Below are 15,575 nucleotides of genomic sequence, written 5' to 3'. Positions count from 1 at the left end.
TTCGTCAGTTCTGCTGTGTCTGTGCCCTCTGAAACCAAACACAGTTGTTCTCCCATAGAAATTACACAGCATCCCTTAAAAGATAAGAACAACAGTTTTGAATGAATCTGAACAATCATTTACCAGTAGTGATTAAATTTTAATAAATAAAACCGTAATTTGGAAAACTGTATGATAAAGTTTATTATAATTATTGTAAAACAAACTTATACATTTTCAAAATGTTTACAGAACTTTCATGTGCTGGAAATACACAGTGTGTAATACTAAAGCTATTTGGACATTCTCAGCAGTGATGACTCCAACTCTGGTGTCCTAACGCTGCCCAGTTTCTTTACAGAGATAAACAGTATCTGTAACCCTATGGCTGTGAAGCTCTGGCTTTCACATGGTCATGTTTGTGCAGTGGAGATTGCTGTAAGCCTGGTAAACAGATTTGACAATAAGGTGTGTTTCGTTGTGAATTAGGGGTGCTGATCATAACTTACTGTTCTGTAAAACCTCGGATTAGAAATGCTGCAGAAATATTTATGAAATAAAGTTTAAGATTAAAAACAACGATCATTTGCATCTTGTCTCAGAAACAGATATTGACACTTCATTATTTCCTCCATTTTCACCACTGACTCTCTTTTTTTTTTACCGGATTTGGATGTTTGAAGACTGTAAAAACTGGACTGTAGTTTCTTAATCTACATCCTTTTAGAGTTGTTTTTATGGTAAAACCGTATTTTTAAAAAGCTAATCCCCGGCAACGGTTTGTTTGTCACCGTGTAAAGATTCTGTTGGAGAGCAGCTCATGTGATGCGGGGTTTCCTCACATGCCATAGTTATGTCATGATTAAAGCCTTCTCGTAGAAAGAGGCATCTGTGGTGTTTGGCACCTTGGAGATTAAACATGAGCTGTTAGCCCTGCCTCGTGGTGTCACCTGAGGTCACACAGGTCTGTAGTGTTCGATGGCTTGCCCCCTACTGGCAGTGCATGGTTGTAAAATCCATGTTGTACCATACTGCTCTTACATTGTATGCTTAAGATGTACCTTGATTATTTTATGTTGTGCTTTTTGATATAACTTCAAATCTCAGTCTACCATCCCCTGTGTAATGACACATCCACAGCTTCAGTGTGACCTTGAAAACTGTTATGCACCCAAAGCAGACATGATGATTGGCGGTTTCCTTGTTAAAATTAACATGAGAGTTTTCAGAGGTCCCACAGAAATGCAAATCGTTGACCCGTGATTCTTCTCGCTTGATACTCCCTCACCTGTGAAACTGAATGATTTTAGTGTAACATGAAAAGAGAAAGGGTTCCCTTTGTTTTTGAGACCTTAGCAACCTTGCTAGGCTAATGCTGCAACACATCAACACACATCACTGTTTCCATCCAGCTGTTTTCAGTACGACAGCAGGAGCTCAGGCAGTTTGTCAACCCGCAAACCTGTGATTATGATCATGGCCCAAAGGTCCTGACCCGTGCTTGACTCTGTACTTCCAGTACAACTAATGCTCTCTGTTATCTGATAGAGAAACTGCTGATTCATTGACACACATTGTTAAAAAATGTCACATGACCTTCATACAAAAGAATGGGGTCAGGAGAGATTTCGAAAACGAATAAGCAGGACATTGTCTGTCCTGTGTTTGTGGATGTATGTGTGAAGGTATTTTTACCGGTGAAGGTTTGTTTTGTTTGCATTTGCTGTCAGTTCTCTCAGATGGACAGTCTGAGGTGTACTGAGGCATCTGTGTTTTGAGTGTCTTTGCTGTGTGTCTGCTGATTGGCTGCTCTGGGTGTGCAGTGTGTGCAGGAGGACGCTGACTCTGCCCTGAGGTAGGTTGCATACTCAGAGGACGCTGATCAGCTCTGTGGAGCACAGAGCATGGCATTGTGTTGCCAATCCCACTGCTGTGGTCATACACAGCCTCTCACTGAGGGGATAAAACATGCTTTAACAGATTACTCCTCACTTCTCCCCATTTCCTCACACAGAAACGTGCTGCACTGACGCAGGTCACTTACAGAGAACGGGCGGAGGTGATGAAAACTCCTGGACTCGGTAAACGTACCCTGGACCAGCACCATGCTTCAGCTTTGGCCAGGCCTTCATTTAGGACCTGTAAATCCTAATTCTGTTTTCTTTTTTTGGAGAGAGCCAAATCTACATTCTGGATATGTTCACCACTATAAATGAAAGATAACAATCTTCACTTTCCATTATAACCTTTCCATTTTAACATTAGATTTATGGATGTAGCCAGGTGTCATATTAGAACTATTATTAAGTTTGAATACTTGACAGATAGACTGTGTATGTTTACACGCATGTTGTAACATGTGAGGAATGAGAGCTGTGAACTGTGAGGGCCTGAACCCTCCCCCCAGACGGTGTTCACGTTGCCTGACACAGAGTGGGTAACAATAGCCACTTTTCACTTGCTCTAAGAAGTGCTGGAATTCAGTCAACTTCCTACTGGTAAATGAGCATTCATTTCATCCAATCATACACAGCATTTTGCCCAAATCCTTCTCACCTCTCACTCTGCCACTCCTTTTTTTCCGTGTAGGTCTCCTGTTGTTGGCTGCAGGTTAACTGGTCAACTTTCTCCACCTCTTTTCTCCAGTCATTTTTATGATGATTATTATCAAATCTGCTCTGCATAATCCTGTCTGACGATGCTAATCCAACTGTGCGTAAGGCTACAAATCAGTGGAGGTGCCTGCTCCCCTCCTCACACAGTTCTGGTGGTCCACTGTCGTGCCCACTGTTTCAGGTAAGACTCAGGCCCTGCTCTGGTGGGACCGGTTACCTCCCTTTCCTCTGCTACTGGGTATGTGATTTCATGAGATTACATGTCGAATTATGAGTCGAAGGTAAGAATGCTTAGAATATTTAGTGAGAGTGTAAATCCATATTTTGTATATATTTGTGGTTGGTATTTCTCTTGATGGTTTGTAGAAGGGTCAAGAGGTCAAGACCAGGGAAGATACTGTTGTTTTATGCCCAACTCTGCCAAATGTAACTGCTTTCAGTGTTGTTTAGTTAGGGGAAATTCTGATGGGGAAAGGGAAAATATTTAAACTGATGATGGAGTAAAGGCTGATATTCTGCAGTGTTTAAAGTCTAGGGAACACAACTGTGATATGTATGTCATCACAATTTAAAACAAATGTTCACTGCTTTAAAGGTTGAATCTCTTTGCAAGGGCTATTTAAGCACATCTACCTCTTCCACTTATGTACTCTTCTCAGCAATGTATAGTCTTCCATTGGGAACAGTAATGAAATTGTTTTTAAGAAATGTTTTGCTGGAGGTGAAGCATTCTCCCTGTGTTGAATAAAAAAACTTCTGTTCTCAGAAAACGCAAAACTCCCATAAACATCTGAAGCAATGGCTGTTGTGGTAAGTATATTTCACTTTCTTTGTTTGACCTGTTATTTTAATTTGAAATTTATCACTGTATTAGTTCTGCCCAATCATCTTCATATGTTGGTGATCCACACCTAAAGAGGCCCCCTGTTTGATATAAGTGCACAGCAGCATGTATGTGCTAGGTCTGAACAGTGTCTCAAAAGCAACTGAAAGGACAGCAAAACTCAGTTCACAATGTCAGTTCACAAAGTCCCCAAGTAATCACTCACATGTTTCACAGTCCTTCACTGTGATGTCATAAATTATGAAATCATGTGACCTTTCCTTTTTTGAACCCAGATTCTTTACAAGGGCAAAAACTACAGTTGCTCTCACATGGAGACAGGATGGCTGGATTTCCCAGCTGAATTAACTCGTAATCTGTCATAATTTAGGTACAGTTTTACCAGGGCTTTACTCGATTCATGTGAGGCAGATTAATGAACACAAACAGGCTCCCTTCATAGGAGGTTCCTTTTATGGGAGCTGGGGGTTAGGGTGGAGTGCTCTTAAGCTTGGGATTAGGCTGTTTTTCATACTGTGGCCTCAGTACACACTCTGAATGTGGGATGTCTGTGAACTTGTGTGAATGTCCGACTGTGGTTTGTTTTCAGAGTGGAACGTTTCGTATGGTGTCCGAGGAGGAGCAAGCTCTCAGGGCGAAGCTAGAGCACCTCACTGTCAAAGACCACGGACCGGTGTTTGGACCCTGTGCTAAACTGCCCGACCACACCACACAGAAGGTTTGTCTTCAACTGGCCCAGAATGGACACATCAGCATCTAAATGTCCCAATATGATGCTCACAAGTACAAACTTACTTACAAATCCTCATAAGGCAACCTTAAAACTCACATTTTTACAAACAATTCCAATCAGAGATCACCATCGCCCCTGCATCATGCAAAATAACAAATGTTATCAGACAGTGTTTGCTGCAAACACTCTGCCTCTTTTTCATGACTCTCATCAGCCTGATCAGTGTGCATTTTTAGTGGTGAGTGTGTTTAGTGTCTCACTGTTGTCTCCCTGGTGTGACGCAGGCCAAGGATGAGCTGAATGAGACGGAGGAGAAACGGGTGTCTGCGGTGAAGGAGTTACGGGGAATCATCAAAGACAAGGCTGACAGCGGAGATGACCTTGCCAAGGCCGTGCAGGACACGTTTGGAGAAAAACCCGACAGCATCCTCGTGAGGTTCATCCGTGCCAGGAAATATGATGTAAACAGGGCCTATGAACTGATGAAGGGTGAGCTATACACACCGCCATCAAAACCACTCACAGAATTAAGATGTCCACAGACTTTTTTCCTAATCTGAAGTCCTCAGTTTCTTCATAAAGCCAAGGATACTGGGGACACAAATAGAACAAAGCGTTAAAGAGTTATTTATTTACTTAACACTGAAAATAGAAGGATGAAGATGGAGAGCAAAGAGAGTGATGTGTGTGTTTGTTGGTGTGTGCCTGAAGGTTATGTGCGCTTCAGACGGGACTACCCTGAGCTGTTTGAGAACCTGACCCCAGAGGCAGTGCGGAGCACCATCGAGGCAGGTTACCCAGGCATCCTCTCCAGCAGGGACAAGTACGGCCGTGTGGTCCTGCTGTTCAACATTGAGAACTGGGACTACGAGGAGATCACCTTTGATGAGGTAGAGAAAATATTACACGCACACACACACACACGCACATACACATGCACACACACACGTGCGCGCGCGCACACACACACACACACAAAATAAACAGTGCTCATGTATACTCGTTACTAGGGTTACATACTTCCCATCTACTGTAGATTTAATATTGTCCTGCATAAAATAATCAGCTAATCAGCTATTCATCACCTGATCGGTTTCGCAGGCTATAACCCTTCAAGTACAGCAGTGCAAAAATCTGTTTGCGATCTGGGGACAACTAAGTTTGTCAGAAAGAATCAGAAAAATATGTGTGCATGTGCGTGTGCGTGTGCTTGTGCGTGCGCGTGTGCGCGTGTGCGTGTGTGCATGTGCGTGTGTGCTCGGCTGCAGATCCTCAGGGCCTACTGTGTGATTCTGGAGAAGCTGCTGGAGAATGAGGAGACTCAGATCAACGGGTTCTGTATCATTGAGAACTTTAAGGGCTTCACCATGCAGCAGGCCTCTGGCATCAAACCAACAGAGCTGAAGAAAATGGTGGACATGCTGCAGGTGAAGTTCTTATGACCTAATGCTTCTTATTACAGCATAAAGGAAATAAAAAGCAAACAGATCAAATGAGGATGGGGTACAGTAATAACACTGAATGTCTGTTCAACTTTTTCAAAAGTCATTTACTTTGCCCTGATCAATAATGAAAATGCCTGGCACTAGAGCTCACAATGCTAGACGTGATCAGTGTGCACCGGATGTATATACTGAATGGAGCATTTCCATAAGTATACTAACGCTGTAGGAAAGTTCTGGAATTAACTGTGTTGTGTGTGGTTTGGCAGGACTCTTTCCCTGCTCGTTTTAAGGCGGTGCACTTCATCCACCAGCCCTGGTACTTCACCACCACCTACAATGTGGTCAAACCCCTTATGAAGAGCAAGCTGCTGGAGAGGGTGGGCTGACTTTACCTATGCTGCTCAAAAGTGACATTGTGGTGGATGAATCTTGAATTTATAATCAAAGGGTTTAATGCTCTTGTTTTTTTGGACCCTCTGGTCCTGTTTAGGTGTAATGTGCCTCTGCATGACATGGCAGATGACTAACTGAGTTGTTCTCTCTCTGCCTGCAGGTCTTTGTCCATGGAGATGAGCTGGAAAACTACTACAAGGAGTTCGATGCTGACATCCTTCCTGCAGAGTTTGATGGGAAAGGCCCAAAGTATGACGGCAAGGCAACTGCTGCCAAGTTATTTGACTGAGTAACAGCTCATCCAACACACATAGACTCTGGAGAGAGACGTTAATTCATTATAATTCTATTGTTGTAGAAAATTACTTTGTTAAATGTGTAAACTCACACTGCTGTCCTGAGATGCTACTTAAAAAAACACATTTTCCTGGCTAAATTATTCAGCAGCACAGCACTGAGAGAGATGACCTTTCACCTTTCACCTCTCACACTTAGAGTTCATCTCTAAGATCCCATGAGATATATACAAAGAGATAATGAGAGGTAATATTACCACAATATTACACAAATCTCACAGTGAGAACCAAAATCCCACAGTGCCATAGAAGCCCAGACAGCTATCCTCTCTTCAGTTAAAATGTCAGATTTCAGTGCTCTGACAAACATACATACTTACTGTAAACTCCGTGGTGAACACAAGTATGCACTTTCTTTATCTTGCTAGTTTCTTTATCTTGCTAAGTTTGGCTTCTGTGTGTTTGTGTGTGTGTGTGTGTGTGTGTGTGCGTGTGTGTGTGTGTGTGTGTGTGTGTGTGTGTTCTTCTATAATACCCCATAACCATGCATTGTAAAATCATGTAACTGACATCCAGCTTTTGAATCTCTCCATCATACAAAAATCTTTAAATATCTCCATCAAACAAAAACCTTTACATCTGTCCATCAAATAAAAGAAACAGAAACTGGCACTCAGGCAGACAGTCCAACACATGTATGTTTTATTTGTTTTCTGTTAACATGTTTTTGGCCTGATGTTTGGCTAAATGTGTGACCCAGTAAGACCTCCAGTGGAAAGCACCAGACACTTCTTACTGTGTACAATAAAATGTAAATAAAGTCTTGCTTCCATGTGCCTAGTTCTAAGCCAATGTGGGGAATGGAGACTTAAAAGTGCTCTTTATTGGTCTTTCATCAGAAAAACCACACTGTAATGACTAAAAATAACATAGTTACATAAAAATTCTATGTTGAGATCTAACTGCTTACACAACTGACCTCTAAACATGGGGAATTACATAACAAACGTGGTCTGAAAATGCAAGGCCTAAAACAAAAGGGAAAAAGATTTTTACAGGAGAAATAGTTTATAATTAGGGATCAAAGGTGTGAAATCACCCTGCTGTGACGGTTGATTCTTTCTTTCTTTCTTTCTTTCTTTCTTTCTTTTCTATTCCTCAGTGGGAGTGTTTGGTAATTAACATATCTCAACATGTCCAAATCATGCTCGTCCCTGATTAACTGGACGCATCCATGACATGATCACAACAGCTCCACTCTGTAACACAGTCTTTTTTTTCAAAAGGCAGAAATACTCAAACTTAAGCTTCTCCTGAAATTCACTGATCAGCATTTAACCACTACTTTTTTCTTCATCAGCCCAAGTCACAACAATTTTGCAAAGAAAAACTTTACAAAGGTTTTTTGGCTGTCCTCACAGTCTGTGGGCCTTTCTCACACAGTTCGGGCCTTTCGCACAGAGTTTGGGCCTTTCTCACAGTGTTCGGGCCTTTCTCACAGAGTGTAGGGCTTTGAGACATCACAAACTCCCCACTTTTGCTGCCCTATCCACTATCTGGTCTGTTCATGTTTGCAGTAATTCTTTGAAGTTACACACATTGAGAGCTGTTGATAAAGACAAAATCAGAACAAATAAAGATAACCTGGAAGTTACAGTGCAAGAAATACAAATAATGCATTGGTTACCTTTCCATAAACGAAGTATCTGTTCTGAAGTAAAGTTGATTGCTTTCCACAAAACCATTCAAACATCAACTAAAACAATTCATTTTAAGATAAATATGCTAAGTCATTAATTCCAACAATAAGACAGCAACACACAAAATTTGAAGTCTGTGCAACTGGTACACAGAGCTTTACACTGTTTACATTATAAACATTATCTATGGCCAACTGTAACTTCCATCTACATGCTGATAACACTATTGTTTATTCTGGTGCTTCCTGAGCGCAGCAGTCCTTCTGTAGAATACCTTTGAGATCAGTTACAAATGATTTATTTACCTATAATCTGAACCTGAATTCAGATTAAAAAAAAAAACAAAAACAAAACTAAAAACATGCTGCTCTGCAGGACTCTCAGTGCCACTGTGTCCAACCTCCAGTCTCTACCCTGAGTCGTGCTCAGTGTGGGCTGATGATAAATCATCTTTAAAAATAAAGATATCCTAACCAAAGCATAAAACATGAATGAATTAAATTAGGCTATACTTATGGAACCATAATTTACATGGATACAGTCTCCGTAGTGAATTGTTTTAATGATATGGTGTACCATTATTCAATCCATTTCACACTGGTTTACACACACACACACACACACACACACACACATAAAATAAACAGTGCTCATGTATACTTGTTATTAGGGTTATATATATATACTGTATATATATGTATAAAATCTTTTTAAGAACCTTCCATATCACCATGCCACGTTTGTTTACTGGCAGATAACAAACTCAGTCTTAACCTTGGATAAATCCACACATTCCACACATGTCCCCTGAGCAACATAATCTGCCATAATCCCAGTCACCAGATCTGCCATCCTCTGTTCTTCAGGTACTCTGGAATGACTCCGTTCCCCAGATACTTTGGAATGATTCCGTTCCCCAGGTACTCTGGAATGACTGTCAAAATCAGGTGTTGTCTCTTATCTATCTTTTTTTTTTTTTTAAATTCATTCATGAAAAAATGCTTTTTCCCTTGTTCCTTGCTTGTTTGCCTTTTCTTCACTGGAAATCAAGAAAAGAAATATTCATATACCATGAGGGAAGATTCATTTCCTATCATTATGGGGATCAAGTAAGACCTGAGTGTAAGACTGAAACATAAGTGTAGTCTAGAAGATCTGCTGGCCAGCTCTGGCCAGTCATTGCCTTTCCCACATCCATTTTTGTCATAGATCTATGTTTATTCATTTTTGTCATGATGAAGTATTAATATTATAGAGACCAGTGCTTACCTAATTACTATATACTGCAAATTGTATCTGTGTGTTGGAACAATGAGCATTTAATATGTAGAAGACAAGGCCTCTGTCTTTCTGCAACACCTGGAGCAAACACCAATTGTCCAATGTTCCATGAGGGAAGATATCTTGTATACCCCTACACATGTCCTCGGAAGTCTGTCTCACTTTATGAGAAAGTTATGTATTCCTTAACCTGAGAGAGAACTGTGCTTCGCTTCTGAGGTGTACTTCCCCCGTGCTCCACGAGAAAAAGACTAATTCATCACATCTGAAGTTTGTAGTCTCTGAGACTTAGCAACTCTCCATAAGGAGACTCCAAATTTCCCTTACATATCATAAAGTTTATTTTCCTCCCCCATAAAATTTTTATAGTCAGTAGAAAATAGTAACTGAGTGTGTTTGTGTGTGTGTGTGTGTGTGTGTGTGTGTTTGTGTGTGTGTGTGTGTTTGTGTGTGTTTGCGTGTGTGTGTGTGTGTGTGTGTATGTGTGTGTGTGTTAGCAGACAGTGGAGGGTGGCATAGCTGTATCTGGAAGAGGAGATTGGCATTACCATTTCATCCTGTATCTTATTTAGTGCCAGCTCTGTCTGGATCTTATGACTACATCATTTATGGGCAAAAAAAGATCCAAGACCAGCTGGACAGCCCCCTCTACAGAGCATGTGATGAGGCAGATCTACAGGATACAGAGCATGTGATGAGTCAAATCTACAGGACTCAGAGCATGTGATGAGTCAAATCTACAGGATACAGAGCATGTGATGAGTCAAATCTACAGGACTCAGAGCATGTGATGAGTCAAATCTACAGGACACAGAGCATGTGATGAGTCAAATCTACAGGACACAGAGCATGTGATGAGTCAAATCTACAGGACACAGAGCATGTGATGAGTCAAATCTACGGCCCCAGCACAGGAGTGATAAGCTCTGACAACAGGAAACTCACAATTTCATCCTTTTAAAATGCCTCCTTTTAAAAAGCTACACCAGCCTGTTAATCCACATGTTAATACAGATTTTTAACCTGCTCTTGTACTCACTATAACCGGCCCTGGCATCTCGCACTGTGTTTTACTATGTTTAATGTGGGTGTTTTTGGTTGGCATTGGCTGATGTCAGTGGTTAATTAAAGATCATAACATCACACAGGGCAACACTAGCTGTGCTGCTGAAAGTGAAGCTTCATGCCTTGAGTGAGTTTTGTCATCATAAAGTCATTGAGTTTTTCCTTATTTAGAATACACATCAGTGAGAAGTGTTTAGTGTAATTTTGATTTTAGGAAATATTACTGAGTCTATGGTGTAGTTGCCCATCTTTGTAGTACAGTGTTAATATACAGTATGTAAACTTACTAGGCTGGTTATTGTGAGTGGGGTTTTTTTTGTGTATGAGAATCAGGATAAAGTGTTGGCCAACTCTCTTCAGTGCACCACGGAAGAGGAAATGGAAATGTGGTTTGGCCCTAGGCTAAATTTTGTGTCAGAAGTCAGAGCAGTCTTGTGGCTGCCTGTATATGACCTGGTCAGGAAGTTACAGCCCCTCCCATTGGCAGAATGCATTGGCACAGCTGGCAGTGAATCAGTCCGTCCAGTTTAGGAACTGTAGGACGATCACAGCATTCTGGTACTCACCATCAGGGCAAAGATTGTATTCTGCTACTTCTCTGTGAGTAGACAGTTGCAAACCACAACCTGAGAATTATATAAAATCATAACTAAATAAGTCTGAGAAGGACCAGTCTCTCTCACCAGCAGCAGTGAAACACAAAGGATCTTCTCTCTATCTTTAGTCATGGCCTTGCATCATGTGACTGTTAACAGTCTTTCTCTGGTCTTTCCTTTGCTGGCGTGCAGCCTGGCCTTATGCATTGTGTGGTGTTCCCAAAGCAGCACCTCTGATAGGAATCACATGGGTGCAGCACCTGAGGCTAACAGACCTGTTTTCTCAGAGAGAAAAAAAAAATCTTCATCCATCACAGCCAAGCCTGGTTAGACAGGGGATTGTCCTCGCAGTGCCCCAGCTCCTTCTGGAAAATAGGTTAGTGGGGGAGCGATTCCTCCTGACATGTGATTACTGCTCCATATGGAGACCTGACTCACACAGTGCTGAGCGTAAGAGAGACATGCAGGGACATCTGCTCCTGTCCTGTCAAACCAAGCCTTGTTCACATCCTTTGGTCTGACTTTGCTGGTTAGGACAGGCAGATGGGCCAGTCCATAATCAACAGCACGCAGGCAAGTGGACACATTGTTTCCATGGCAGACTCAGGGATATAGACTAGCTTTGTGACCCAGTAACAGTAATGTTGTACACGGAATCGACATCTGACTGCAAGATGCCCTGGCCGATAGCTTGTGTGCGTTTATCTCGGCAAATGTGTTTTTCTAAGTCACATCAAAAATCAGCTCCTTTTTTTTGTTAGGGCAAATGATAAAAAGAAGGAAACTGGCAAAAAAACCCTACAGAGGCCTGCTTTGAGATAAGAAACAGGTTTTCGTGTGTAGTGCCAACATTAAAGCAAAAACTAATAAGACTGGTTAAATTCCCTTAGGCCAGCGCTGAGGAGGGAAGAGAGACCACACCCATCATAACCAATCAGACGGCACGGAGAGAAATGGCATGAGACTGAAATGTTTAGCTTCAGTGTGAGAGCATGGCCAGACTGAAGAGATCTCACACAGGGCAGAAACAGAGTCTTACAGAGACAGAGAGAGCCTTCAGACTCCCTCATGTCTTTTTAAAGGCGTAAATGCTCTCCAGTTCCACCCTTTCCACATGCTCCATTTTACGTATTTAGGTGGCCTGTTTGAATAATTCTCCTTTTTTTTTGTTTTGTTGAAAGAGGAGTGAATCCCTAATCCACAGCACAAAACTGATCTCAGTAACTATACGTAAGACTGGATGTGAAGTATAAGGCTTATACCCATTTTAGCCCATGGCATAATCTTGACAATTATCAGACACAATACCAGAGTGCTGTTTTATGCTATGACAAGGCCATGTGATCACCCAGGTTCACCACAACAAGCTAAGAATGAGAAAATGAGTGTCACAATGACTGAAACCTGCAGACAGAGAGACACATCCTAGATGCAACTGCAAATCCAAAAAGAAAAAAGAAGGAAATGTGATAGAGTTTAATTATTTAGCAACAATTGACTTTGCTTGGTGCTGTTTAGTTTAAAGGCATACAGACAGAGTGTATCATAGGTGAATGTCCAGGATTAAGTTAACTCACTGTGTTGGCAGGGTCCAAGGTTAAGAACTGCACATCGGTAGATTCTCAAACTAATCCACAAAGATACAGATATAATGCCTCTCACTGTGATTACCAATCCCTGGGTATATTACCATGGAAACACCAGTTTCAGAAATGCCCCATCAGTGGCTAATGGTGTAAGAGAGTGAGATTGGCCCACACTAAATTCGGTCTCACTCTACTTCTGTTATGTCTCATGCACATCACCTGTCTGTTGGTCACCTAATGACTCAGAGAGGTCAAAGGTCGCGGCCGTTCCATCTTGCTCGGGAATGTGTGGGCAGGGACCACCTGGCTGCCAGGTCCTGAAATCCACAAATCTTTCATTCTATTTTCTTACTGAGAACATTTAAAGATTATTTTTCCGTGTTTTTATTTATTCCTCTGAGAAGCAATGTGCAACACACACACACACACACACACACACACAAAGAGTACTGTTAAGTTCTGGATGTGCAAAAACAGAAATGCAGATACTGACAGGACTCTTTGGTCAGGGTGGGACAGGGCTTGAACAGGTTCTGGTCCAAAGTGTGAACAATGGTGTAAAAGATCTAAGTGATTTTTGCTGATTGTTTGGGTGTGTTTGGCAGGAGCTGCAGTGATAAATTTTGTTTAACTGGCTGACGTTTCATGGGGAACAGTGGCTAAAGTGATGGCGTGAACTTCCCAGAGAGGGATTTTTTGAGCGGGTTGCAGTGAATAAACCCCTTGTTAAAATTAAATTCATATTTGTGAGCAAAGTGGTGCCAGGAACAAAGCAGTGGTCTTCTGAGCAGCCAAAGAAGCCATATGGTCAGAGATGACTCATCTTTCAGCTTGTTCTCAACAAGTGGACAAATCTTTACACGACACGTACCAAAGTTAACGCACCGATCTGAATGCTGGCCTTTCAAAGTGAATGGTTCAAACTCCTGTGCTGTCGTGTTCAGTAAGGGGAGAGCCAGAATGAAAACCATGCAAACTATGTGCAATGGCTATCCCAGTCACCAGACCTCAACCCAGTTAAACACTTATGGCTATCCCACTCACCAGATCTTGACCCAGTTAAACACTTATGGCTATCCCAGTCACCAGATCTCGACCCAGTCAAACACTTACGGCTATCCCAGTCACCAGATCTTGACCCAGTTAAAAACTTATGGGAGATTCTGAAGTGACACTGGAAACATTGTTTTTCCAGCATCAACAGCTAAAAACAGAATGATGGAACGTCTCATGGAGGAATGAGTGTACTCTCCAGAATCTCCCACAAATACGCACTCAAGGTTCCAGTCAGAATCCTTTCCAGGGTGCACTGAGGCTGTTTCTCTCATCATTATATTGTATCATGGCCCACCTGCCCATTAAGACACTTTGTTTTTCCTTTACTTTGGTAATATTATACCTGTACACTATGCTGGTGCAGTTAGCTAACAAAAGTTAAACTACACGCCACCGCTGAGAGTGAGGACGTGACGCTGCTGAGAAAGACCTGGCATAGCAGAAATAGCTATTCTTAGGACATTTGATATGATTATGCTCAAAATGAGAGAGAGGGAGAGAGAGAGAGAGAGAGAGAGAGGGAGAGAGAGAGAGAGAGAGAGAGAGAGAGAGAAAGAGAGAGAGAGAGAATGGAAATCTGTAAGCGTGAACATTGACCACAGGGTGGCAGTATATAGCCAGAGACATAATTTCTGTAAGTGTACATTTCTTTGAGGATGTCCTGAGACAGTGAATCTTTAGCTAGTTTGTTTAAGTGCTTTCTCCCATTAAATGTTTGCCTTACACAAAAGAGGGGCAGTGCTGATTTAGTGATTAACGACCACCGGTTAGATTTTTGGGCTACTTCCAAAACACAGAACTGTTAACCATTTTTGTAAGAAAAAGCATTCAACCATGCAAGTATTCATGGTCACCGCACATCTAAATCCAGGTCCAGGATTTTGTCTAAGCCAGCATCCATTATCTTATTAAGGATTTGTGGCTCCACTGGAGAAAAATTGGCCTCATTTTATACTCAATCAAATCAAGCGCGATTGAACAAAGTGTGTGAGGAGAATGAGGACCATGTAGAAATGGACTCATAAAGACCCTTCAGCCAGAAAACTCAGAGGGATACTTCTCATTGCATTCAGAACGGAATCTAGTTCAATCAAGCATGGACAAGTGATCTAGTCTTGACTTTGGACAAGTCCTTCAGAGTGAGGTCTTGCTTGTTTGTTTGTTTGTTTATTTGTCTCTTTCGTTTCTTTATTTTTCTTTTCCCTCTGGAAAACAACTTTACAATAATATAAACAGGGGAGAAAATAAATTCTTTTGCATTTCACTCTGTGAAAACCTAACATATTTACCAAAGATGGGAAAGCAAGGCTCATATCTGAGCACACATGGATAAAATTCCTGTATGAGTGACAGTTAAATGCACAACGCTGTGTCTCAAAGGAAAAATATTGTAAAAATTGTGTATATGTAACTTGTATATGTATGATTATTAGTTTGTCATAGTAGATACTCATCCTTTGTGAAGTTTAACACGGAAATTTGGCTCTGTAATTACTTTTTTTGGCTCTGTAATTACTTATGTCCATTCCACAGCTGTTGACAGTTATCAGCTGTGTGATGTGTGTATGTGAAAGTGGCAATCTTTAACTCTCCATCTGTCACATCTGACATTGATGAAAATGGGTGTAAACATGATTTTGTGGTATACTGTTACAGAACTGAACAATCTAGTTTTCTACATACACACATCAAGTTACAAAAGACAAAGTGTTTAAGTTATACCTTAAAATGAAAGCACACACACACACACACACACACACACACACACACACACACACACAGAGAATGAGAGAGAGAAAGGGGGGGGGGGGTGGGGGTGGCTCTTTTTACAATCAAAGACATCAGAGACAGAAAACAGGCAAATAATTTACTGACACTCACAGACTGATTTAACATGCAAGCTCACATTAATAAGATAGATCTTAGCTTACGGAGCACACCCACCACCTTGACCTTACTAAGCCCGGTCCATGACTAGCTAACAAA

The 15,575-nt window shown here is 41.5% G+C and overlaps 1 protein-coding gene across 1 annotated transcript; it reads left to right on the top strand.

Annotated features, from left to right (window-relative positions):
• Positions 1-3,392: 3,392 nt before the first annotated feature.
• Positions 3,393-6,298, top strand: rlbp1b (retinaldehyde binding protein 1b). Its single transcript, XM_030766725.1, has 7 exons — positions 3,393-3,404; positions 4,028-4,156; positions 4,456-4,660; positions 4,883-5,061; positions 5,440-5,598; positions 5,883-5,993; positions 6,170-6,298. Exons 1-7 carry the CDS (start codon positions 3,393-3,395, stop codon positions 6,296-6,298), a joined length of 924 nt encoding a protein of 307 aa, XP_030622585.1.
• Positions 6,299-15,575: the final 9,277 nt, after the last annotated feature.

This window comes from Chanos chanos, chromosome 2 (assembly GCF_902362185.1).
Source record: "Chanos chanos chromosome 2, fChaCha1.1, whole genome shotgun sequence".
NCBI lineage: Eukaryota > Metazoa > Chordata > Actinopteri > Gonorynchiformes > Chanidae > Chanos > Chanos chanos.
The sequence above is the reverse complement of the archived record's forward strand: the minus strand, read 5'-3'. Positions and strand labels throughout refer to the sequence as shown.